This window comes from Ptychodera flava, chromosome 22 (genome assembly GCF_041260155.1).
Source record: "Ptychodera flava strain L36383 chromosome 22, AS_Pfla_20210202, whole genome shotgun sequence".
In the NCBI taxonomy this organism is placed as follows: Eukaryota; Metazoa; Hemichordata; class Enteropneusta; family Ptychoderidae; genus Ptychodera; species Ptychodera flava.
In genome coordinates, this window is record NC_091949.1 from 31,296,974 (window position 1) to 31,324,462 (window position 27,489).

At 38.7% G+C, this 27,489-nt stretch overlaps 1 protein-coding gene across 2 annotated transcripts in view; it reads left to right on the plus strand.

The window, feature by feature from the left end:
- LOC139123186 (uncharacterized) overlaps window positions 1-27,489 on the plus strand; it is a 57,612-nt gene that overhangs the window by 18,336 nt on the left and 11,787 nt on the right. For both annotated transcript variants that reach the window (XM_070689283.1, XM_070689284.1), the window contains exons 2-12: window positions 7,124-7,265; window positions 7,524-7,643; window positions 9,791-9,913; window positions 10,884-11,003; window positions 11,979-12,221; window positions 14,137-14,385; window positions 15,425-16,012; window positions 19,942-20,493; window positions 22,011-22,280; window positions 22,731-22,976; window positions 23,463-23,720. In XM_070689283.1, the coding sequence (XP_070545384.1) occupies window positions 7,124-7,265; window positions 7,524-7,643; window positions 9,791-9,913; window positions 10,884-11,003; window positions 11,979-12,221; window positions 14,137-14,385; window positions 15,425-16,012; window positions 19,942-20,493; window positions 22,011-22,280; window positions 22,731-22,976; window positions 23,463-23,720 (2,911 nt within the window). The remainder of the gene's footprint in view (window positions 1-7,123; window positions 7,266-7,523; window positions 7,644-9,790; window positions 9,914-10,883; window positions 11,004-11,978; window positions 12,222-14,136; window positions 14,386-15,424; window positions 16,013-19,941; window positions 20,494-22,010; window positions 22,281-22,730; window positions 22,977-23,462; window positions 23,721-27,489) is intronic.

The following is a 27,489-nucleotide window of genomic DNA, read 5'->3' on the forward strand; positions in this document are numbered from 1 at the left end:
GCTGTTAAGAGTTAATAAATGGTGAATATTCCAAAATAATTACTGCTGCTATCGTTTTTAATTTATCGTCACACTATTTAAGGGTGATATCACTATAATGTCAGTTCATATTCGATTATGTTGTTAAATGAACAATTTATAATCTTTATCATTACTATTAAAAACATTGTCTGTACCGATGCCGACAGCATGATTTACTTTACATACTTCAGTCCATCAAAACACGGCACAGGGGAGAAATTGACGGACACAGGTGTTGTTTCCAACTGCGCATTATTTTTGAGCCATTCCCCTGACATAGCTGTTGTACAACATCTAATAATGTGTCCTTCAATTTGTTCTAATAGTGTGTCCTTCAATTTGTTCAAATATAGAATGACCGCCGGGCGATCATGTTGTTGCAATTTTCTATTAGCGGAAACATTATTCAGACAAACATGCACCGTTTTTATTCAGACTAGGAGAAAAAATGGTAAAAGGCGAGCATGATGCATATCAATTTTTTATTTCGATCAAATTATCAATATGGCAACTGTGTTTCTTTTCAAATTATTTTTACCGTATTAGGAGAGATATCATCTGGACAATAGCTTATCTCATTTTACAAGAAAATGGATCAATAGTATTATATATTATAATACGAACTTTGAACAATATTTTGCCTAATACATTACATTGTGGTACATATTTTCGCTCACTGTTTATAAGCGGCCATTGCGTTAGGAATTTGAAACGTTAAGAGCGGTTACTCCAAAAAGCCGTCTGATGATCACTACAGAGGAAGCATGTTGCGTGAAACTCTTAGTAACGCCTAAATCCTGTTTTCAACTTGCTATCAATTTTTACCGCAAATGGCTATGCCATACAAGTATTGAGCACATATACATATATATATATATATATATATATATATATATATATATATATATATATATATATATATATATATATATATATATATATGAAAATGCTTAGAATGTACAGTAGCCTTTTTATGCCATAAGTGTATGCTGTTTACTCTCTCTGTTAAGCAGATGAATCCTGTGCTGTAGATTTTCTGAAAATATTAAATAAAAGATGGTTTGTTAGATTCCTGAAGAATTATTCCAATCGTGCAAATCACAAACATACAATCCGGGAGGGGGCGCTCTTCGACGTGGTGGAGTGTAGACACACATTTTCTACGCTCTGTGTTTTTTCCCTCTGTTTTTCCCTTCCTGGCCACGCTTCCTCCCAAATGGCGTCACAAAAGATATCATCGTTCTTCGGCAGACTTGGGTCACCAGATAACTCTGCTTTGGAGTCGCCAGCCAAACGGAAGAGGGAAAAATCATCTGCTTCACACCATGACGTTGATGATGACATTCAACATGGCGATCAAACACTCAGCGACATTGAGACAACAGAAACACCTGAACAATGTTCACACTCTTGCATTCATGGACAATGGATGCAGATTATCAACAAGAAATTGGACCAACTGTTGCTAGTGGAAAGCAAAGTTGAGAAGATTGAACTTCAATGTGTGAACATAGCTAAAAGCCAACAGTTTTATGAAGAAGAAGTTTCAGACTTGAAGAAAACTGTACAAAAACAAGGACAAGAAATAAAAGAACTCAAAGGTGAGCTGGAACAGCAAAAGAGGATAAACGCTGAATTGAAACATCGTTCTATAGACCTGGAATCAAGAGGTAGGAGAGACAATCTAGTATTTTACAACATACAGGATAATCCACAAGAAACAGACAGCGAATCAGAACGTAAACTGCAAGATTTTTTGGTTAAAGAGCTGAAGTTACCTAAGGAACAGGTTCAAACGATAAAACTGGACAGAGTACATCGCATAAACACAAAAACTCGGCATATTCATGGACGTGCTACGCCTCGTCCGATCATTGCGAAGTTCAACTTCTATAAAGATCGAGAAGTCGTGAGGACGTCGGCGTGGAATCTGCGGGGAACCCATTTCGGGATATCAGAAGATTTTCCAGATGAGATCCGTCAGGTGCGGAAAAGTCTCTACCCAGTCATGAAAGCAGTGAAAAAAGACAATAAACGCGTGAGGATGGTAGTTGATAGACTGTACATAGAGAACAGATTGTATACAGGCCCAGAAGCAAGGAGAAGTTACTGGACAACGATTGAAAGAAGAGACGAGTAGAGCCACAAATGAACGGTATACGTAACATTCTATGACAGTAAAATTTATTTCTTTAAATACACGTGGAATCAGAGATTTTCTCAAACGGAAAAAAGTATTTAATTGGTTAAAAAATCAAAATTCACAGTTTTATTTTCTACAGGAAACGTATAGTAAAAAATCGGATGAATTGTTTTGGCAGCAGCAATGGGGTGAGGGGAGAATTTTCTTTTCTCACGGTTCAGTGCACAGCAAGGGTACAGCAATTCTGTTTTCAAAAAATATTGATATCAGTGTAAGAAACGTGACCTGTGACGACGATGGTCGTTATATTATTCTGGATGTAATGATTGAAGGTGATACTTTCCTGTTATGTAATCTTTATGCACCTGCTACAAATATTCACTGTCAAGTCGAATTCTTTCAGCGAATTCTGAACTTGCTAACCAATTGTAATCCTCATCAGATGTCAAATATTGTGATTGGTGGAGATTTCAATTGTAGCTTGTCAGCTGTTGATCGATGTAGTAGTAGAAGCTGGGCTGAGTATGTCACTGCGAAACATTCTGTAATTTCACAAATTGAGCAGCTCATCATAGTTCTGGATCTTCAAGATATTTTTCGCACCAAACATGGTGATAAAACCAGGTTCACCTTTAGGCAAAGAAATCCTTTTATGCAGTCACGTATTGATTTTTGGTTAATTTCACACCACCTCCATGATGATGTGAAAGCAGTGAATATTACGCCAAGTGTTTGTTCTGACCACTCAGCGATTGTCCTGTGTTTAGATAGAGATAACTTTGACCAAAGGAGAGGTCCTGGCTACTGGATTTTTAATTCTAGCTTATTGGATGATCAGGTTTATTGTCAGAAAATGGAAAATAACATTGTTAAGTGGATTCATGATTATACTGATTATTCTGAAGATTTATGTGTAATATGGGATCTTGTTAAAATGGAAATACGCAAGTTTACAATGTCATATTCGAAAATGAAATCCAGAGAGCGAAAAGTGGAATTTTTAAAGCTTGAGAAAACATTACATGAGATAGATGCATTGTTGAGTGAAAGTCCTACTGATGAAAACTGCCAAATATGAAGAAATTAAGCAACAGTACGATCAGATGATTGAATATAAAACCAAAGGTGCAATTATTAGATCTAAAATCAGATGGCATGAAGATGGAGAGAAAGGTTCAAAATATTTCCTTAATTTAGAAAAAAGAAATCACAAGAAAAAGCACATTAGAAAACTTGACATTGAAAGTGGTGATATTGTCACAAACGGTAAAGAAATTCTAAGTGTCTGTACTCAGAAAGAAAAATTGATGATCATAGTGCGAATTTTTTTCTTTCAAATGATAACATCCCTTGTATTTCAGATTTGGAAAGAGCTTCTTGTGAAGGTCATATCACTTTGCAAGAGTTTGAGAAGGTCCTGTCTACTTTTAAGGCAGGGAAATCCCCAGGAAATGATGGTTTAACGGTTGAGTTTTACCGTAAATTTTGGAATATCATTGGGCCCACTCTTGTCGATGTCGCAAATTTTGCATATGAAAAAGGTAGCATGAGTGAGACTCAGAAACAGAGTATTATTACATTGATTGAGAAAAGTAACTCAGATCGGTCCAAACTCAAGAACTGGCGCCCGATTTCTCTGATAAATGTTGACAGCAAGCTTGTTTCAAAAGTCATTGCTTTTCGAGTCAAAAATTGTTTGCCTTCTATTGTAAGTCCTTCACAAACTGGTTACGTAAAAAACAGTTATATCGGGGAAGCTATTCGCCTGATTGCTGACATAATGCACTATACAAAAGAAAGAAATATACCTGGTGTTCTCTTATTGCTTGATTTTCAGAAAGCATTTGACTCCCTGAATTGGGATTTTGTTTTGAAATGTTTAGAGAAGTTTGGTTTTGGTCCTTCACTAAGACGTTGGTTCACAGTACTTTATGCGAATATTAAGAGTTGTGTTGTTCATAATAGTTTCACTTCAAGATATTTTGACTTAAAAAGAGGAGTCGTCAAGGTGACCCTCTTTCACCATATCTCTTTATTATAACAGTGGAAGTACTGAGTTTAATGGTAAAACAAGATGAAAACATACGAGGTTTTAATATTTTAACTGATGAAATTAAAATTGTACAATTTGCAGATGATACAACAGTTGTTTTAGAAAATGAACATTCTGTTGCCACTTTTATGGCTGTCATTGATACATTTGCACAATGTTCCGGTCTCTGTGTGAACAGAGACAAGACATTTGTATTCTGGTTGGGCAGTGATAGGCATAGAACAGATAGTCCCATTGGTTTAAAAGTTACAAAAGTTTTCAAAGCACTTGGTGTATATTTTTCCTACAATATTTCTGAAGCAAATAAGCTAAATTTTTACGACAAATTCAGAAATGTCAAACAGATACTTACCATGTGGAGAAGTAGAAATCTTACTCTTATTGGAAAAATTACAATTTTGAATACGCTTATCATTCCAAAGTTTCTGTATCAAGTTTCCCTTCTGCATCTTCCAGAGTATTTTCTCTCAAAACTTCACAGCATTTTAAATGAGTTTCTGGAATGGCAAGAAGCCTAAGCGGAACAACAATACGATGTGTTCCCTGTGGAAAGATGGGGGCTTTGGTCTCACTCACCTGCTGTCCTGGTCTCAGGCCAATAAATTAACTTGGATCAAACGGTTTTATCTTTCAAAGGGACAGTGGAAACTGATACCATTATATTATCTTCGGAAGACAGGAGGGAAACTTTTGATTTGTTGTAATTATGATATACATGATATTCCATCAAATTTGCCAATTTTTTACATAGATATTTTTCGAATGTGGGCTGATGTGAAAAAATGGGACCATCAGAATGTGATTGAAAGTGGTAAAATAATTTGGAACAATAAGAATATTCGTATTGGAGGAGATTCAGTGTACTTTAATGACTTGTTCACAAATGGTTTCATGTACGTTCATGATATTTTTACTGAGGATAACTTGCCCATTATACAAGAAAATGTTAACATTTTACGTCATGCAAATTTTACAGAAAATATGATTTTTAAGCTTTGGTGTTTAGCGAAGGCTACTCCTATTGAGCTCAGAGTGACATCTTCGGATAATAGATCCTTAAATGCACCTTTAAAACCATACTTATATCATGGGGATGTATGTTATGACTGTACAAAAATCACTACTAAACAGTATTATGAGATAATATTACTAAAACATCTTAAGAAAACGGAAGCAAGAAAATATTTCTGTGATACTTTTACTCTGAGCAATGATGATTGGGTCAAACACTGTCGTATCACAAAACATGTGATAACTGAATCGTCAGTGAGATGTTTTCAACAAAAGCTGCTAAATAATTTGATTTTTACAAATGATAGTCTGTTTAGAATGAATGTAGTAGAAAGTAATCTGTGTAATTTTTGCAATGCATCAATTCAAACAAAAGACCATCTCTTTATTGATTGTAGATATTCAAAAGATTTCTGGGTACGTGTAAAAAGTTATTTTTTCAGAAATGTAAATATCAGTTTAACCAGACCTGTAATTTATCTGGGTATCCTCAACCACGACAAATTAGTGATGGTAAACTATATTATTTTGCAAGCTAAGTTCTTTTTGTATACCTGTAAACAGAATAACAAAATACCAACTTTTGAGGCGTTTCTATCAATTGTTAGACACAAGTATGTAATTGAGTGTAAAGCAGTCGATGGTGTAAGTAAGCGAAGCAAATTTGAAGTTAAGTGGAGTGAAATAGAAAATCTTGTAAAGCCTAATTAGGCTGTTTTTTTCTGTGTTGTTTTTGTTTTGTTTTACTTTGTTTTTGTTTTGTTCTGTTTTTGTGAGTAAAAATAAAAATTACAAAAAAAAAAAAAAAAAAACAAAAAACAAAAACAAAACAAACATACAATCCCAATGCCTACCTACCTACCTACAAACCTACATACACACCTACATACACACCTACACACACTCGTTCACTCACTCACACACTTTAGCTTTATTACTGATTTAATCATAGAATTATGTCGAAAGTCAACCTTTTATGCTTTTTCCCATGCATTTTATGCAACCACATACTCTCCTCTTAAAGCACATCGGAAAACTATTGTTAAAGAAACTATGAATGAAAACGAGTGTAACCCTTAGACACAGACATTGGAAAGAAGAGATGATTTGTTTATTTTTTCTGTTACACAACAAACTTGTACCTTTCTACTTATGTACTGTTTCACGCGATTTCCCATATTATAGGTCAACTGTTTATAGAATTATAAAAATTCTGGCTTCTCCAGAACCAACAGAGTGCACAAAATGTCAATTTGATGTTGGAGATTCCTTAACCTATTTGTTAACTTCCTGCAATTACACTGTTGAACAAAGAGACACTTTCTGAACAACAGTTTTTGATTCTATTAATGTAAATTTGCTGACACTTTATTTTACTCAAATGACAGAGACTTTGTCATCTGTATTTTACAAGATAACGAACGTAACTTTCAAGAACCACACTATTATGCAATATTTCAAGAATTGGCTTTAAATTTACACAAGTGTGCCTTGATGATTAAAGTAAATATTGAAATTTGTGGTCAATATCTTGATTATTCTCCATGACTAGATGTTCAACCTTAACCTGTAGGGTCAAGTCAGCTAATTTGTTCATAGCTGTCGTCTTTAGTTATGTACTTATAATATGATTTAATTGTGTTGCGTAACTCTCCTCTTATTGAGAGGAATAGAGAAACAACAACAATTCACTCACCCACACAACATTCACACAACATTCACTTACTTACTTACTTAGATACTTACTTACTTGCTTGCTTACTTACTTAGTTACTTACTCACTCACTTACTTACTTTTTACGTTACTTACTTACTGACTGACTTACTTACTTACTTACTTACTTACTTACTTACTTACTTACTTATTTCCTCTCGTGTTTTCCCTGTTTTCCTAGTTTGACCTTGTAACCGTACCAAAGCTGACATTCCCGACGGTTACTGTCTGCAACACAAATAAAATTCGAAAAACAGAGATCCTGAAGTCGGAACATCGAAGGATACGTGTAGTAGATGAGGATTCAGTTCTCCCTTATTATGGTAGGTCACGTCCTTGCATGATTATATACTTTTCTTGACACATGAGTCACTGGTAAGCCTGTTAAAGAACAACTGTTCAACGTCCTATAAATATTCTGTACATGACCAACGCGTATTAAAGTTTGCATATCAGACCTGCAACGACAGGGATTATGCTTGTGTGTTTCAGTCGGAGACAGAACTATCGGGGATAATAACGGAAATCCCAAAGAGTTTGTTTGACTGCCACTGTGATAAAAGTGTCATTTGTATTCGTAGCTCCCTGCCTACCCAGTGACTTCACATGCAAAAATGGCACACTATGCATCAAGCGGTACCTTGTCTGTGACGGAATCAACCACTGCCAAGATATGAGCGATGAAGACAACTGCGACTATGGTAAGTGGTTTAACGCCATTCTCAATGTAATCTGTTACTTAAGTTTCATTGCTTTGTACTTGAAGTAATTTTTTTTATTGTGCGATGTATGATAGTGAGCATGCGTGCGTGAGTGCTTCACGAACTCTACAACGGGTTGAGCGGTCTCAGTCAGAAAAAATGTAACAACTTAGCCGGCTATTGAACCACTCTTTTTTGGGAGTGGAGATTTAGCCGAGTGGTTCTGTCTGTGGCCTCTCAGCTAGGCGACTGATGCCGTATGTTGTGGGTTCGAATCCGATTGAAAACTATCCGAATTTGTAACGCTCTGCTTAGCATAAACACTGTAATTTCCCACGAGGACATCTCTATACTTGTATATATATATGTATATCCATATCTATATATGTATATATATATATCTATATATCTGTATGTATGTATATATAAACTATATCATTATATATATATATATATATATATATATATATATATATATATATATATATATATATATATATATATATATATATATATATATATATATATAATCCCATGGTATTTTTCTCTCTTTGACGTCATCGTATATGAATGTTTTGTCGCGGAGCCGTACAACTCCTTGCCGAAGGAGAGGAGTTGTGCGGCTCTGCGAAAAACACTCGTATAAGATGACATCAAATAGAAAAAAAAAACATGGGATTATATATTTATCCCATAAACAGTCTACTTATTTGTTTTTGTTGTGGATGGATCAAGATTATTGTAACAAATTGCATGATTTTTGTCGCGATTTTGTGTTTTATTTACGCGGATTACTTTCATTTAATGAGTAAAGCGGCCTGTCACCCAGGAGATGTGCAAATGTTTACTGGTATACTTTCATTCACAAATCCGATTAAGCTGAAATTGTTATACATCAAATGGTATCTCCATCAATCAGACATACATGTCAATCACTGTCTCGCACTGGACCGATGCCAATGCAAGTCGGCCATCGGCGGACATAGCTTTCACCGCGCTAGCGACGGATAGCCATAGTATTTTGAGTTATTTAGAATATTTACAGTTATATTTATGAAATTAATGCAACGAAACGTTCGAAACAGTAGTTATCATTCTTAGAGATGCCCTGGCTTTTAAAATATCACAAGTTTACGACCTTGGCGAGCCCGAAAGATTCTGATCGATGACAAACACAGCGTACGCTTGTAGTGGGCGCAGCACTGCTGTCACTGGTCTCCGCCGGTGGCCATCTCGGTCGTCGATGTTTTCGTCTTACGAACTTTGATATTTGCTGTGGCACATATATCGCCCGTAGGTACATCACAATTTTGTTACTTGGTGGGAACTCTGTTCTGTTATGGGTGTTGTCCGAGTCAACTTTCGTAATACATCGGATTCTACAGCGCTGCACTGTATGGTTACGGCTTGAGCTCGACAGCTTATGTCTTCACTACAGCCTTACGCTGCAGGTTTGATTCCGATTGAGAAACAAACGGAATAATTTGTGTAGTGAAGGAAATTTATCGTCGAATGACTTTATGCGTGTGTCTTTTATGTCGCTTTCCCGAAGATTAAACGGTATGAACTTACGTTAATGTGTATCTTTCGGGTTAATCGCCAACCGGGATCGCCAGGTACGACTTCGCTCGGCGATCGCGAGGTATGACGATGTCCACATTGACGTGACTTTACTGAGCCAATAAAACTATCGACGGTATCCTCATTCGATTCTTGGGCATAGCTAAAGCTTTAGCCACTCGAAATTTCGTTGGAAATGCCTTCTGTGATTCCATTTCTGGATTTATCAGGTCACCTCTTTGTAAAAATGTTATGAGAGCACGGCATCGATCAAGACAAATCGGTCTGTGTCGCGATGTGCATGCATGTATGAACGGTTACATTACAGGAAAAGGATTTCTTATCTGTGCTGGTGTACGTCACACATGTGGAGATACGGGCCAGTTCATGTGATATATACATATATATATATATATATATATATATATATATATATATATATATATATATATATATATATATATATATATATATATATATATATATATATCACATGAATATATTATATATATATATATATATATATATTATATATATATATATATATATATATATATATATATATTCATTTATACATTCTAACCTAGGTACGTGCGGCAGTAATCAGTTTCGTTGTCTATCTGGTAGTCCTAAAGGATACTGCATTGACGGAAGGTGGAAGTGTGATAGGAAGACTGACTGTTATTATGGCGAAGATGAAGCAAATTGCGGTAATACTACTCACCAATTTCTTTCCCCGACTTTCAGGAAATCCTTTTTTCTTTTTATCTTTTCGGGACAACTTTACGATAATAATGTACTTTCCTGATCCTGAGCAGTTTTTAGGTTATGATTTCACTGCATGGAAAGCGTGGAAACATAATTTATCTATTCTGTCATTTGATATAGTCCGTCTGTGACAAGTACATTATTCTATTTTGTGAAATACAAGTGAGATTTTGTTTACACCTTAGTTATAGAACTTGCATTCCATGAGGTGAAAGACATTGCGATGAAATTACATAATATGACACCTATGCTTATTTCTGTGATTCGCCAGAACAGGTCACGTGGTGACAGAACAGAAAAGGCAAGTTTCTGGTAACTCAAAGTGCCTTGTTGTGACTAACAGGCGTTATCGTCCTAAAGACAAGACGATATATGTTCACTATTATATATTATTGCCTGAATACATGGGTTTAGGTGCCCGAGAGCATTTGACAATTTGCCCGACGCCAAGAGGGCAAATTGTCTCCTGCTGCGAGAGCACATAAACCCATGTATTCAGGCAATACTATTTTTATTACATGCCTCTTCACAGTTAACGCTATATGATATTTAGTTACATGCAGGGCATTTTTAAGTAATTTTACCATTATCGATCACCATCAAACAGATTTTAACCAAAGTCCAAATAGCAGTGCGCGCATGGATATTTTACATCTAGCGTTAAGCGTATACTTTGACGTCGAAAACATCGAAAGGCTTCACTGGCCCGGGTAACCATCGAAACCGGTCAGTACATCATTCACCGGCCCGCTAACATCCCGGATGTTCCTTTTCAAATCAATGCACTGATTTGCATTCACCTCGAGGCATGTAATAAAATCTTACTTGATTTTTTCTGTGCACTTCTGAGTCTCAAAATACGATAATGTGTATTGCAAAACGCTCAACTTTGCCCATATCCTCTCGTAATAGACTGCAATGACGAGGAATTTAAATGCAAAGATCAAACTGGTACCTGCATAACTCGTGATATGGTTTGCGATGGCATCGATGACTGTCCAGACGGTAGTGATGAGCACTTCACTACATGTGGTACGTATAATATGTGTTGGTTTCACATGAGACCTGCCAATGTCGAAGACCAGCCTCCGAGAAACGAATTCCTTTTTCTGCCTTTTTTTCCTAATCATACAGAGAATATTAAAAATGTCACTCTCTGTACCATGTGTAGTATTCGTTCTCTGATAACCTCACAGCTTGCCAATTATCTGTTGCTTATCCAGCGTGTAAGTTATCGCGCACAAATTAATTTGCGTCTCTATTTTATTCACTTCTTTGTACACTCGACTTCGACATTATCGGCATACTACAGAAATTGTCCCAGATTACTTTTTAAACGGCTGGGTCTTTTAAAATCTGCTTGAAATTGCTGGAAGATTGCTTGAGTTTGCAACATTATCAATGACTTCCAACTTGTCTATGACAGGCAGCCTTCTTACAAAAACGTCGTCGAAGTAGACCTCACATATATTTATACCAATTATACGCGCACAGTCCAAAATAGGAATCATGGCCCGAGTATCACATCAAGAGCACGTTCAAAAGTTCCACAATCGATAAATCACAATTGATATACATGTAGAGTGTGTGTGCCCTCCTGTAAAAGGCGTTTTCATTGCGGATGCCAGTCTCGAGCTCGGCAAAGCTAGAAGTCATAGATAATTGCTAACATACCATGGTACCTATAGGCAATTTAAAGTAAATTCGAAAACCGGAAACATCGCATTGTTAACGATGTATCCCAAGATAAGTCAATTATTGAATCCTTTCCGAACAGTCAATCAGCTACAGAATAGCCTTTGGTAGGTCTAGTCTCAGACTTTTCACATTGGTGTACATAATGACCGTCAACCAATGAGGTGCAAGCTCCCAAGCTGCTGCAAACCAGCAGCGCTTTACGACGCTGCGATCTGCCATTTTTTTCGTAACCCCGTAGCGACATTCTATTCTACATTGTAGATTTAAGATATTTTACTCAATCCAAATAACATTTTTCTTCATCTTCAGGTTTAATGGCTTTCAAGACAACAAACTCAAAACGATTGTCCCCAACAGGTGCGATTATGATCGCAAATGCTTCAAGTGAGATCTGTGCTTTGACGTGTTTAGGTTTCAGCGAGTTTGTATGTCTATCGTTCGATTACGATCACGAAAGTAAAGAGTGTTATATCAATCCTGGAAACAAGGACACGATTGTATTCTTTCTAACAGACGACAATGACTACGTATATTTTGAGAGGATTTATCATGGTAAGAATGTTTTTCAAATCTGTTTCTAAAAACACCTTTTCTAACTATCCTCGACTTAAAAAAATGAGAGTTTCTACGTTGGAAAACAGTAGTTAAATACCATTTATTAGTAATAGAGTTTGCTTATATATTTCGGTGGCAATTCATATTTTGAACAATAGACAGAAGTCCCCATATATTTATATTAATGTATAAAACCATGGTATTTTTCAAATGAATTCAAAGTTCTTTGATTAACAAATTCTGTTGATTTGGAACTTTGATACTTTTTTCGTCATGACTACCAATCGCAATATCGAGATCAGAGACGTGGGCATGATAATACCAGCATAAAGATGTCAACCTTTGCCTCGCGCTGTGAGTCATGCACGTCTGCCGCACCCTCCAAGCAAGTGATAAATCTGGCCGAGAATCAGGTTTGGATGGACAGTCGTAAAAGGGACTGTTTTCGCAGCCAACTGAGATTTTAGCTGGGCTGTCTTTGACTGCTGTTGTCGCTAAAATGACAGCAACTTCCCTTCATTTCTGTGCTGGATACATCGACGCACCGATCTTTATTGCGATGTTTATTGTACAGCTGTTGAGGGGCGAGCCTAAAAAAGCATCGATTGCTGCTTAAGAGGGTTCTCACCGGCAGACACAACCATGTTGATATTTGTGGCGACGACCGTTGCCCCAGCTGGAGTAGAAGCGACTTCTTATGCGCACGTTCTGTGTAACCCGTCGAAAAGACGCAGTTGCCCTGACGTACTCGGCTTGATGGTGATCATATTGCAACAGAAGACATTATTTGAGAACCCCCGACAAAATCTCGGACATGCGGAGACGATAAAATGTCCGGTTCATATTCTGTTCTATCTCTTTGCCCACTACCTGCAAATAAAAATTGCCGAGGTTTGCGTCAAGTTCGTCCAGTGCAATTTCGTACTAACGTCTCGTCTCGGTTGGTCGCATTGCTGCCATCCGTTTTGGAAAATGGTTGACAGCACACTTGTAGCTTTTACGACATTTTTTATCCGTTGTTCCTTGACGAGGTGTTGTTTGTCGATCTCATAAAATTTGACGCATCACGAATCTAGGGTCATTGTCGGAAGGTGAACTATGGTCACAGTCCGAGCCAGATCTATTCGCCTCTCATTAAAAGACGTTCGTTTCCGTCACGCTGAGTTCTTCGGCCAATGTCTGCGCGAATGTCTTCCTCCAGTTCGGCTCGCGCTTCAACCATAGTGAAGGGCATTCCGTCCGACTTGAGTAGGGTCGTCTGGACGCCAGCAGTAGCAGCAGTCTTACGGCAGATTTCGTGACCTTTTGAGCCGTCAGGCGACAAAATGTGTGGCATTCCGTCCCATATTCGTTTTACCCGGTGAATTTTGGTTGTATACGTTACTAATTATAGTCCGAGGTAGTTGAATATTTTCGCGCTCTCAGTATTAGATGTTTTGTGTATTATTGCACAGGTGCATGTGCAGTGCTTTGCTATGCGCGAACGCAGTCAAACAGTTGGGGTGATGCCGTATCTCCAGGCTGAAAATAGGACCGGCTGCATGACGTCGAACAGGGATAATGTGGATTTCATACCGCTGTTCAATGTCACACAAGTAGATGAGTTCATGAGATAACAGTTCCTATCACGGAAAGCTTGTGAAGTGTAGATGCCAATGCCCAGTTGTTTGTTTGGGTATCAAATATGTATAAAAAGCAGGATTTAATTTAAAATACCCGTTTTCCATACCGTGCGTAGTTTTGCCCTAATTTTACCTTGAAGGACAATGAGAGTTAAATACAGCATTTTGAATCTTTCAAATTTCATTGAGTTATTAAGAGGAAAAAGAGAAATATTCCCAAAATTGTCCACTGCAATAACAAGCAGCGAGTTTTTTCCATTAATGTCAACCATATGTTGTTTCTAACGTAGATTTCAGTACCCTCAGCAATAATACGGCGCTGAAATTTCAACGCTTTCCAAACACGAAGACGGCATTGGTCACCGAGCCTCAGCAGACGACCACCGAAGAGTGTGCACAATTATGTTTGGACGCTTTTCATTGCCTGGCTTTTACGTACGAAGCATTGACAAGTCGATGCTGGTTACACAATGCAAGTTATTCATTAGATGGCATTCCTTTGATACAAGACTCCACATACGATTACTATGACCGCAGAGGTGAGTGTAGTAGGACTCACTCTTATTTGGGGACGAATTGTAAAGCCTTGGTTTGTGTTCTTATATGATATATCAGCAAAGTCATCAGCAAACTCCATGTGTTACAGTTATGAGGAAATGTTATTCAAGTAAGAGAACTATTACCCGATAGTATTTCAAGATAAGAATATATTTGTTAAAAAAACTTTGTGTTTTCTTGAATAGTTTTCTTCAGGGATAATACTATATGGAAAATACATTGACAAGATCTTTCAAAAAGTTCCATAGTAGATATCGATAAATTGTAGAGAAATATGACACTCCTGTCATGAAATTCTGAGTGACAGTATACCTAATTTTGATTTGATAAAGCGACTGAGCAAAGTGCATCACTTAAAAAACACGATAGGAACTAATTTAGGATAATTGGAGGATGAAGGAAGGTCGTTTTAACCAGCCGACGTAAGCTCGTCTGCTTTTCTTTTAAAGTTACGAAGTTGTTTTAATAAGTAACTTGTAACATTGCAGCATTCAGCTATATGGCACCTAACACTTTTGAGAAATTTTACTAATATGAAGATCCAATTATCCTAAATTAGTTCCGATCGTGCGTACATCAAATGCGTTGATCTTGAACCAAACCACTGGGCTACGCTTACACATGCTGCACACATTGTACCACGGCTAACTATAAGTTGTCCAAGATGGTCCGACTAAATGTGCAAACAACAAATGCCTAACGGACCTGGCAATGTTGTACTTTGAATGTTGGACCATTTTGCACGCCATACTGAGTTTTAAAAAACGCTCATAATGTATAAATCATTGGTTCCGAGTACGTTTTGCCAAATACTGTTACCAGTAAAGTTAGAAAGTATGCTAAACCGTCAATAACCTTAATAAACGCCATTACCTCTGTTGGTCAAAGGAATTACTGTGCACACCCTAGGGTGCCATTTATGAAATCAGCATAAAATGTATCCCCTAGTATAATGATAAATCGACCAAGTTAATCCAGCCACTTTGCAGTATTGTGTATGTTTACCTTTGCTTTCCATAGGCATCGAATGTTATGCACAGGAAGATGGGGCAGATTACCGTGGCCATATGTTTGCTGCATCAAGCGGGGCTTTCTGTAAAAATTGGAATTCCTTGGATTCATCAAAATTTAAGGTTAATCCATCTACAGCACCTGGCAAAGGGCTTGGTGATCACAGTTACTGTCGTAATCCGAATGGTGCAGCTATGCCTTGGTGCTATACGAGCGACAAAAAAGAAATCAAAGAACGATGTGCGGTGGGCTTGCCAAAGTTGCAGTGCCTTTCACCGAAACCAAAGACGCAACAAACTACGGTACCGACTCCTGGTCCGGAACCAACAACCGTAACGCCAGTAGCAATAAACTGTTCTGCTGATCAAACCGGTCTTGAATATCGTGGAAGGAAATCGACCACCGTGTCTGGAAGGCTATGTCAAAACTGGTTGGCGAACAACCCTCATTCCACAGCAAATTTTGAAAATATTAATGTCGAAGATAGCAACTATTGCCGTAACCCAGGCGGGTCGGATTTACCATGGTGTTATACTACTGATCCAAATGTAAGGTGGGAATTTTGTGATGTCAGGGAACCACCGTGCGTTGATCCAGGTAAGTTGATCTTACCTTTGATGTAGCTAATACAAATGTAAGCCCTAAATGAAATACATTATGTGTGATTGATACATATTGATATCGTCCCTACGAAATCGTGATTCGTCTATTGTCATCGTATAGACCTTATTAGTGCAATCACAATATCGAACATCATAGCAATGTTTTGCACTTTACCGTGGTCGTAACATCGTCAGTATGGTCGTCATCGTCATCACTATCGACATCATCATCATTGTTGCTCGAGAGACCAATATCAACCTATTGTCAACCCGCCCTATCGGTGCAATCACAATGTCAAACAGCACCATTTAACGTTGCTATCGTTACGTAGTCACCTTCATCATCATCATCATCATCATCACCACCACCATCACTACCACCACAATCATCGTCATCAATGATCGATAGACGAAGATCACCCTATGTCCCCTTGACCTGTTCTTCTCAGTTTACGCTGCAAAGACAGACGTTGATGACGAATGACACCCTTAACACACGCGCGATAAATAAATCATATATTATTACATGTTACTCTTATACTTGAATATAAAACTTATACAGTATTGGTCAGCTGTTAAACATCTCACAGCTGACGTCGAGAACATTTCTACACATACTTATATGTCAGTTGTGATTCTAAAGGCCTTCTGATCAGCATTCAAAAATACGCAACCGATCAGACGGTCGTAATGGAATTATCATGTTACTATTAAAACCAATTTTGCATGATCCCAAATAACAAAAATATTTAAACTGTTTTAGTGACGGTGTCACTGAGTTTCAAAGACCTCGGTGTAATTAATAATGGAATAAGATGTAAATGAATCTATGTGTATTGCAAACTATTAAGTTGCGTACAGCATCATACGTAAAATCTGCCATGGCATCGTACATGGATTTTTTTTAGAAAATAACATTGGACGATTTTCTTCACTATTTGCAATACAGACGCCAATTTTCACATAGAACCAACTTTTTCAATTATTGATTGTACAACAGCGATGTAATTAGATATTATTCCCTAATATTTTTCTTCGTTCAGCTCGGAAAATACTCGTGACGTAATGACCGTGTCACCATGAGTCGAAGACAAGTGGTGACACGGTCATTACGTCATGAGTATTTTCCGAGCTGAACGAAGAAAAATATTAGGGAATATACTTATCACATGCACAAGCCAATAATTCGTTATTTTTTGCAAAGTAAAAGACGTTTTCGATGACGATTCCGTGTTTAAACTTTTGAACTACTTAAGGCATAATATCAATACGCCGTGGGCAAGTTGTCAATCATTTCCAGTCCCCCGTCGCGTGAGAGGAACACGGTGTTCACGTTCTCGTTTATTGAGCAAATGCCAGACGACCTCTCGGTCTACACATATATTCCGCAAAGTTATACACTATTTCAAAAATAGCATAGGCCTAGAAATTTACCGGAGACAAAGATACACGACTGAATCTCGACGGCGCGAACACTGGGTAACGTCGCGCCTGACCCTGGTTACCATGCAACCCACGGGGTAACAGGACAAGCTTCGAGTTCGTCGTTTCCGCAAATAATTCACGTAATTTCTTAGGAATATACAGGCGGTACACTATTGTATTTTCATTACTCTGATTATTATTGTCGTAGTCTATGAAAATATTGATTTCATTACATGACTGGACACCGCACTTGACCCCCTGTTGCAGAGGAAGCCGTATGTCTACCGCATGAAACTGAAAGCAAAAAGTGCATCGAAGTACAGGCGTCGGCGGGGTCTATACAAATACGAACCCCCATATTGGCGAAAAAAACCAAAACACAAGGACTAAAAATTTGCCTATTGGATGTATTTAGTCAGACTCTAAGTCATGATTAATGTTTACGATATTTTTCACGTCAGACACATTTTGATCGTGGGAGAAATACTGGCCGCCATGCTGTTTGTTTACATTGATGAGCACACCGAAGAAAGAAGCAAAAACGGTCTGACGCGCCGAAATTCATGACATAGACGTGGGCTGTCGTGACGTAGAACGACCAGAGAATAAATCCCGTATTTTTTGTTCGAAGACGATAAACTTGACTTGTGCATGTGATAAAACACAAGGACTATATCGTAGGAGATGATATAAAAACTGGAAGGTGCAAGTATGCCTTCTAATGCCATTGATCCAATTGACCAATCTACCGTCAAGTTGAAAAACAGACTTTTGAAAGCGGTGTTTTACGTGAAATATTGAATTACATGATATGGTCTTTTATCACATGAACTGGCCCGTATCTCCACCTGTGTGACGTACACCAGCACAGATAAGAAATCCATATTACCCCTGTTGTACGTCATCAACCGGAACTTTTTTCCTGCATGGTACCGTTCATACCTGCACGTCGCGACGGACACAGACCGATTTGTCGCGATCGATGCCGCGCTCTCATGACATTTTTACAAAAAGTTGACCCGACAAATCCACACGTGGAAACATGAAAGGCATGTCCAACAAAATTCCGAGTCGCTAAAACTCCCGGCTAAAACTATAGCTCTTCCCGAGAATCGAATGGGGATACCGTCGATCGTTTTATTTTAATGGCTCAGTAACGTCGCAGCTAGGCTTCAGTCGAGTCGTATAAAGCAAGGCTCAATGTGGACGTCGTACCTTGCGATCCCGGGTGGCGATCCCGGTTGGCGATAAACCCGAAACCTGCCTCAACGTAAGTTCAACTGAATATAAATGAGTACAGTATAATCTTCGGGAAAACGACATAGGAGGCAAAAGCATAAAGTCATTCGACTAACAACTATAAATGTCCTTCATCACACAAAACGTTCCGTAAATTCTTGCTCGGAATCAAACCTGCAGCGTAAGGCTGTAGCGCAGACAGCTGTCAAGCTGTAATCTCTGCAGTGCAGCGCTGTGGAATCCGATGTATTTCGAAAGTTGACTCAGACGACACTCACAACAGAACAGAGTTTCCGTCAAGTAACAAAATTAGGATGTATCTACGGGCGAGATATGTGTCGCTGCAAAAATAAAAGTCCGTCAGAAGAAAAAATTGACTAGAGATCGGGATCCGAGCTGACACCAGCGGAGATCGGTGACGGCAGCGTTCGTGGCCACAAACAAAAATGCAATGTGGCCTGAGCTATATGTGTGTCACCGAACTGAATCTTTAGCGCTAGCTAAGGTCGAAAACTTATGTGATATTTTCAAAAGCCATGGCATCCCTAAGAATGAGAATTACTGTTTCGATCATGTCGTTGCATTTTACTTCATAAATTCATTGGTAAATATTCTAAATCACTACGGCTATATCCGTCGCTAGCAACGTGAAAGCTATGTCCGCCGATGGCCGACTTGCCTTGGCATCGACAGCGCAAGACAATGGTTTACACATTCACGTGACCGAGTCCATATGTCTGATTGGTAGAGATACCGTTCCATGTATCAAAAATTTCGACTTAATGGGATTTCTGAATGAAAGTATCTCCTGGGTGACGGGCCGCTTTACCCGTTAAACGAAAGTACTCCGTGTAAATAAAACACAAAACGCGAAGAAATTCATGCAATTTGTTACAATAATTTTGATCCATCTACGTCAAAAGAAAAATAAGAAGACTGTTCATGTGATAAATATATAATCCTATGGAATTTTTCTCTGTTTGACGTCATCGTACACGAGTGTTTTTCGCGGAGCCGTACAACTTCGAAAAAAACCATGGGATTATATATAAAAATTCATGAAATTCAAACATCAAGTTTCACAATCAAAGGAGCCATTGAAACGAGTTCTCCGAAAAGGTCAAATTTAACAGTGATATGTATAAGATACGAATTGAAAGACTCTATTCTTTAGTAGCGCATTACATCTATTAGCTGACGAATTTAGTCCAAAACTATGAAGAATAAAGTAACTTAGCTGTTAAAAACTTGTCGTTACAGAAATGGAATGTTATCTGACTGAGAATGGAACCGATTATCGGGGATTTGCTTACGTTACCATTTCCGGAAAAGTGTGTAAATCATGGAAGGATGTTCAGTTACCAGATGACGTAGGCTTCAACACGTCTGATGATGGAATCGGTGATCACAACTACTGCCGGAACCCTAATAACGCTGAAAAACCATGGTGTTACACTACGATTTATGACGATTCGTATGAACCTTGCGACGTCGGACCACGCCAGTCAGTATGTCCACCCCCTGTAAAACCTGTCACAAAGCTTAAAGAATGTTTTTCTGACCCTAAAGGTTCCGATTATCGCGGAGCTGTATCAATGACAGTTTCTGGCCTTCCGTGCCAAAAGTGGACGGTGCAATATCCACATACGCACTCGAGAACCCCCGATTCATTTCTCAATGCCGGTTTGGGAGATCACAACTTCTGCAGAAATCCCGATCAATCACCAGGTCCATGGTGTTATACCACGAGTCAACATGTAAGGTGGGACTATTGCGACGTTGGAGAACGGAACATGTCATGTACGGTCTTAGGTAAGCAGGTTATCAGTCGAGTAGAAGTTTACCATACATTTGACTACGACTTTGACGATTAAAAGACCAATGGCTGTAACATATGATAAGGGCCCAAGCTTGCTAGGCGTGGGCCCCTATTGGTTTTCTTCTTCTTCTTCTTCATAGGATGACCTCAGATGACCTTTAGCATGAGTCAAAATGATTCCTCCAAAACGTAGGAGACCTCTGACCTACTTTTTGCGTATCTCAGCAACAAGACGGGCTGCAGTTGATTTTGTTAGATGATGACAGTATAAGACAATTTTTCTCGAAAAAGTTGGATGACCTTCGACCTACTTGTATATATCTCAGCATCTAAAAGGACTAATGTTTTGCTTTCGGTTGGGTGATATCAAGTATGACACATTTTTTTCTTAAAAAGTGGGATGAACAAGGATTACCTGTAAGCAACTTCCATTATATCTCATACTACAACTACCGGAACTTTGGCTTCTGCTCTATATTAATATAGTTGATTACATAACGTACCTACTTTTACTAATCATTTTCTGAACAATCATATTTATAGCTAATTAAAGCCTGGCTAATAGGTCTATACAACTTGCGTTGTTTCACATAGGATCAAACATATTCAGCTAACAAACTTGAATTTAAAAAATTGATATTGTTTGCAAATTGCCATTAAACTTGGGCCCCGGTAACGCTGCTTGCAGGTTTAATATTTCAGTTGTTACTTTGTTCGGTTCTTTGTAAACGATCAGTTTTAGCCAGTTTCTTTTTATTAGCATTTGTTAAAACCACGTTATCTGCTCAGAAATCATTAGCCTGATAGATTTTAACTCTGGTCTGTACGTCCCTATCAATCACTGTACTTAGAATCATATATAAAATGTAGCGAAATTTGCGTGCATTAATGTTAAAGCAAATTGTCTGAAAAAGCAACGCCATCTCTGAAACTGCCTGCCTCTTACCTTTTAAATTTGGTGTGCCATACGTTTATTAGTTCTTACCGCAATAACATTCAAACTCTTTTCGTATTATATATTATGTGCCTAAATATATGATAGGTTTATGTGCCCGAGAGCAGGTGACAATAATATGCCGACGCCAGGAGGGCGTATTGTCTCCTTCTGCGAAGGCAAATAAACCCATGTATTCAGGAAATAATATTTTATTACATAGTTATGTCTTCACAGTTAACGCTATATAATATTTAGTTACATTCAGGGCATTCTAAACAATTTTATCACTATCGATCAGCATCAAACAAATTTTGACGAACAGTCAAAATAGCAGTGCGCGCATGGATATTTTACATCTAGCGTTAAGCGTCTATCTTGATGTCTAAAACGTCGAAGGGCTCCACCGGACCGGGTAGCTATAAAAACCGGTCCTTACACGGTTCGCATATGGCCAACTAACTCCCATATGTTCCTATTCAAAACAATGCACTGGTTTGCACTCACATCGAGGCATGTAATAAATAATTGTAATGGTGCTTTAGTCATTTAACTAATTTGTCACTTTCGAAATAGGAATCGAATGTTTCTACAATCGAAGGGCAACTGATTATCGAGGATATATGGGTACTACTACTTCTGGTCGTACTTGTCAAAAATGGACTGAGCAGTCACCCCACGTCCATCCATACGACACGGAATTTTATCACCAACATGGTATAGGGGACCATAATTATTGCCGCAACCCAACCGGAGAAATGTCGACCGCTTGGTGCTATACAATTGACCGTGATGTTGAGTACGAACTTTGCGACGTTAAGTTTGACCGAGAGCAGTGCATTACAGGTACTTTTAACTGCATATTGGCTTTATAAGTCCAGATAACCTCAGATTTTATTCTTGATTATAGGAATGATGATCAAACGTTTCAAACTTTCAATATGAAGGCGTTCAATTTTTTTTCTTCCAAAGAAGCCCATTCTAAATCTAAACTGTAGGATGTAAGCCTACGTAGAAAATGCCGAAAGCCTCTTTCTACGGCTACTTTGTACTCACAATGCGGCAATAGTGTCTTAAGTTTTCCTTCCTAAAGCTCACGAGCCAGGACTCAGCTGCATGTTTTACCAAACCAAAGTTAATCGCTGTGAACAAGGCGTCCAGAAAGATGCTTGTGGCGGCCATTAAAGTGGTCTTACAACACTGTCCTTCGCAGTTAGGCATATCTTTTACAAGTTGCTCATTAACCTGCAGTAATATTACTTCTCAGTTCTCTTCTCTCGTTTATGCTATGATTAGAACACGTATTGGGCGAGTTCAATGCCTCTTTCGTTTTGCTCGAAGACCTTGAATATGATCAGCAATATGAAGAGATGACTGAAACACAGTGCGCCGCCATGTGTCTGGAATACAGTGCATTTCTTTGTTTGTTTTTTGATTACTCAATTCAAAACCGCACCTGCTATTTGAGCTCCAACTCTTCGGACCAGAGCCAAACATCAACGATGCAACGAGACGTTGTCCGGTACACGAGGATTCTCGACGGTAAGCCAATAGTTGCAATAGGGTAACACTTATTGAACAGCGAAACAGCAAAACCTAATCCAGATATCGCAGATATCGTGTATTTTGTTACTTTATGATATTTTTGTTACTTAATGATATTTTAGACACATAACATTACATGACCATTCATTTTGATTAAGATGTGCATTAAATCATACATTTTCAAACCAAAAAAAAGTGAGTAGGCTTGGTGGCAATTTTTGCTGATATTAACAGCGTTTGGCTAAATCTTTGAAAGAACTTTACTCTTATTTTTAGGCTTGTTGCGAAATATCGCGATTACTTTGTACTACTATGCCGTATCATGCATGAATGAGTACTGTCGAACTTGTAAATGCCATTGTTGTTTGCAATTAGCAGTTCTTGCTCATCTGAGGTTCTTTGATCATTTTACAATCAGTCTGTTGAAACGCAATCGAGTCACATTACTCAGAAAATAAACTTCCTTTTCTTGTTTTCACGCAGATTTTGAAATAGAAATATTAAATTTGAATTTCAAGCTTTATCCAAACACGAACATGCTTACCGGCGGCTTCCAAAGGAGAGTCGCTACTGCAACCATATCTGAATGCGTGACTGCATGTGTTGAAGTGGAGATATTTAAATGCAAGTCACTGGACTTCAGTCCGTCGCGTTCAATATGCTACTTGTACGAACAGCCAGCAGCCAATGCCGGTAATTTGATGAAAAGAGATATCTCTTATATACACCTTGAAAGAAGAGGTGAGTTTGATGCCACTTCACTTTTTCTTCTGCCTAAACCTAATGCAGGCTATAAGAAAAATGGTGTTGTTCCTTCGAGAAGACACTATATACTCCTTGTCGTTTCATGAGAAGTGGACACCCTCGAGAAGATAGTTTATACTTCTTTTTTATGGGACAGCGAGCACCTCGTCCTCTATTGAATGTTGGTCTGTTCGATGAATAAAAAAAATGATTTCGAAATATACAGCCGGTATAGGACACATTTCTGCAGCGTCTTAATGATTGATAATAGTATTTTAACTGACTACTATTTCAACGATATTTTCGAATTATACTTCAATCTTCAGTCCAGCTTATCAGCTGGTTCCCCCTAATTATAACAGTAGCAGTGCCTCGCAACAAAATCTGCGTTATATAAAATAACTTACTGGCAAGATGCATTTATTTTAGTTCTAAAGTTAGCTTTGCTTGTTCTTTTTTATCAACGGGAGATCTGTCCAAAAATCTTTGTCTTTACAGCCGACACGTAAACGACATGGGGAGGTTCAAAGAATATAGAAATAACGGGCGACGCGCTGACCATCAACGTTTATTTGTGGGCAAGGGCGAGAGGAGAGCCAAAAAATAACGGGTGAGGCTTGCCGAGCCCGTTAATTTGGCTTTCCTCGACACCGCGCCACAAATAAACGTTAATGGTCAGAGCGGAGTCTGTTATTTCCATTATATTATCAGAGAACCCAAGAAAACCGTCAAAATTTCCGAAAATTTCAGGAGCGAACGACAACTGGGCCCCAGAAACTGAGCAATACGCGACGCACTGTCACGCGAGCTGTAAAAAATGGCAAATCCTGAGATGTTTTCAGAAAAAAGTATCTCAACTTGACCTACAAGTGCTCCATTTTATTTTGTGATTGATTATGATTTACGTTTGAGGTGTAAAGTTACGATACTTTGAGTTGTTAATCTTATTATTCATATTCACAGGCATGTAAACAAACCATTACTGTGTATTTGTGGTCAATCACGTGGTTCAGCTCGACCAATCAAAATGCGACGGGCAGGGCATGGTAATATAATGTTGGATATTGATTGCTTATGCCTTACGCCTAGTCGTACTTCATCCATTCTGCGCTTTGGTGTACGCAAGGTTTCTTTTAGTGTGTATGCAGTGCCACATGATGTGATGTTTTATGTTTATTATCTCTACTGGAAACACAGAGTATCATAGACAGAGTGGCAACACTTGCATGCCTTTTGTTCCATGGTCGTCTCGGTAGACTATTGGCTTTTCATATTAAAATGAGCTTAAAAGGTGTTAAACTTTTTGGAGGCTTGGTTTGTGGTTGATAATTACACGAGATTATGCGAAACATACGACGAGATGGCATCGTACTGCCAGTCGCGTAGCAACCATAGTTACTTTGTGAGCTCTCAGGCCAGAAACACTGCCTCACGCCAATCAAAACATAACACGCCAGCATTTCATAAACATGTCCTTTCTTGGCGCACGTGTAAAAGACGGTATGACTGACCGTAAACCATTGAGTAAAACCAGACAGTATCGATAAAAGACTTTCAAATTTGGTTCAACACACTCATTATATATTCATGAAAATATGAGAGGAATTTTTAAAACGGTAAAATCCACTTTCCTGAAGCTCAAAACACTCCCGTTTTCGCCAGCACATCAATTCCGATCAGCACCACACGACAACAACAACACAAGCTTTGTCGAACATTCTCTCGCTAACAATTGGTGAAAATCCGAAAATTACCGAAGGGTGCATGGTCGGCACTCTTCGAAAAAGAGAGCCAAGAGCTTCGTGAGGCGAGGCAAACATGGATTGCTTACGTAACCGCTTCACGCCTTAAACAATAGCTGTTGCCACTCTGCCTATGATATTACTCTGTGCGGAAACACAAAGAAGCATAAAACAAGCTTGGACCTATCGTTAGACAATATGGAAATAATGGGCGACGCGCTGACCATGAACGTTTATTTGTGGGCAAGGGCGAGAGGAAAGCCAAAAATTAACGGGCGAGGCTTGCCGAGCCCGTTAATTTGGCTTTCCTCGAGCCCTCGCCCACAAATAAATGTTCATGGTCAGAGCGGAGTCTGTTATTATATTACCATGCCCTGCCCATCGCATTTTGATTGGTCGAGCTGAACCACGTGACTGACCACAAATACAGAGTAATGGTCTGTTTACTTGCCTGTGAATATGAATAATAAGATTAACAACTCAAAGTATCATAACTTTACACCTGAAACGTAAATCATATTTAATCACTAAATAAAATGGAGCACTTGTAGGTCAAGTTGAGATACTTTTTTTCCGAAAACATCCTCGGATTTGCCATTTTTTACAGCTCGCGTGACAGTGCGTCGCGTATTGTTCAGTTTCTGGGGCCCAGTTGTCGTTCGCTCCTGAAATTTTCGGAAATTTTGACGGTTTTTTGGGGTTCGCTGATAATATAATGGAAATAACAGACTCCGCTCTGACCATTAACGTTTATTTGTGGGCGCGGGCTCGAGGAAAGCCAACTTAACGGGCTCGGCAAGCCTCGACCGTTAATTTTTGGCTTTCCTCTCGCCCTTGCCCAAAATAAACGTTAATGGTCAGCGCGTTGCCCGTTATTTCTATATTTGTGGTCAGTCACGTGGTTCAGCTCGACCAATCAAAATGCGACGGGCAGGGCATGATAATATAATGAACAGTAGATGATGGTCATGACAACTCCCACTGTTCGAAGTATTGCCATGGATTACCATGACAACTTGGTTGGTCATGAGGTATTTTCTTCCATTTGACTGTTGTATCCTGCTGTATCTCTTTACCCTGCCTTGCCTGCCTTTGAAAACAAATCATTAGACATGGAGACAGTGCAGTGGCACTTTCCTCAGTTGTTGTGTCCCATAGGTGCCCAGCAATTGTCCTGTGACTTTTGCTTCAAATCTGACATTGGCAAATATCATCGAGGTCTGTGACTAGTAAATTGTAGCAACTCGATCGGCTGAAGGCCAAAGCCTATCTCCGTACAGAGACTGTAGCGCCGTGGAAAATTATAACGTAGCTGGGGAGTCTCAGCAGTAGCCACATTAATCTCTGCCACAGGCGACGGTTTTCACCAACTTTTTGGGTGTTGCGCGTTTTCCATGATATACATTTTCTGTCTTTTTTATACATAATACTTCGAACCAAAAAAAAATTAGATAAATGAATAGTACACTAGTTTCAATATCGATCCTCGATTCCGTGAACACTTGCAAAACATAGACCTTGCTCTAGGTTACAGGGATGTAAATTGATGATTCAAAATGTATGCCCCAACGGCTGTCAGCTTTGCAGACGCGATTGCCAAAGTTTTAGCAGATTATTTATTATTTTTATTAGTGTATTAATGTATTATTTTTACCAGTGTGCAGAAAGTGTGATCTCTAGCTGGATTGCTCCTATCCGTTTACTATTTCCCCCACGTTTATTTAGCCAGTTGGGCGCGCGCAGGACTGAAAGAAGCCCGAGTTTGGAATATTTAAATTTGCCTGCAGCAGAGATTGGTGTTGGCGCGCGCTCAACGACTCGGAGACCCTCTAGCTTGGTTCGAATTATCCACGCTGCTGCCCCACTGCGCTTCAATCTCTGTGTGGAGATTGGGCGAAAGCCAAAGCCTTTTTCGGTCTTCAGCCTTACCTGTTCGTCTTCATCCCTTATTGCTAAAATATAAGCGATGCTACGTGACGAGTGCCTGTGGAAGGGACCATTATTATGGTTCTTGACCGGTCGAA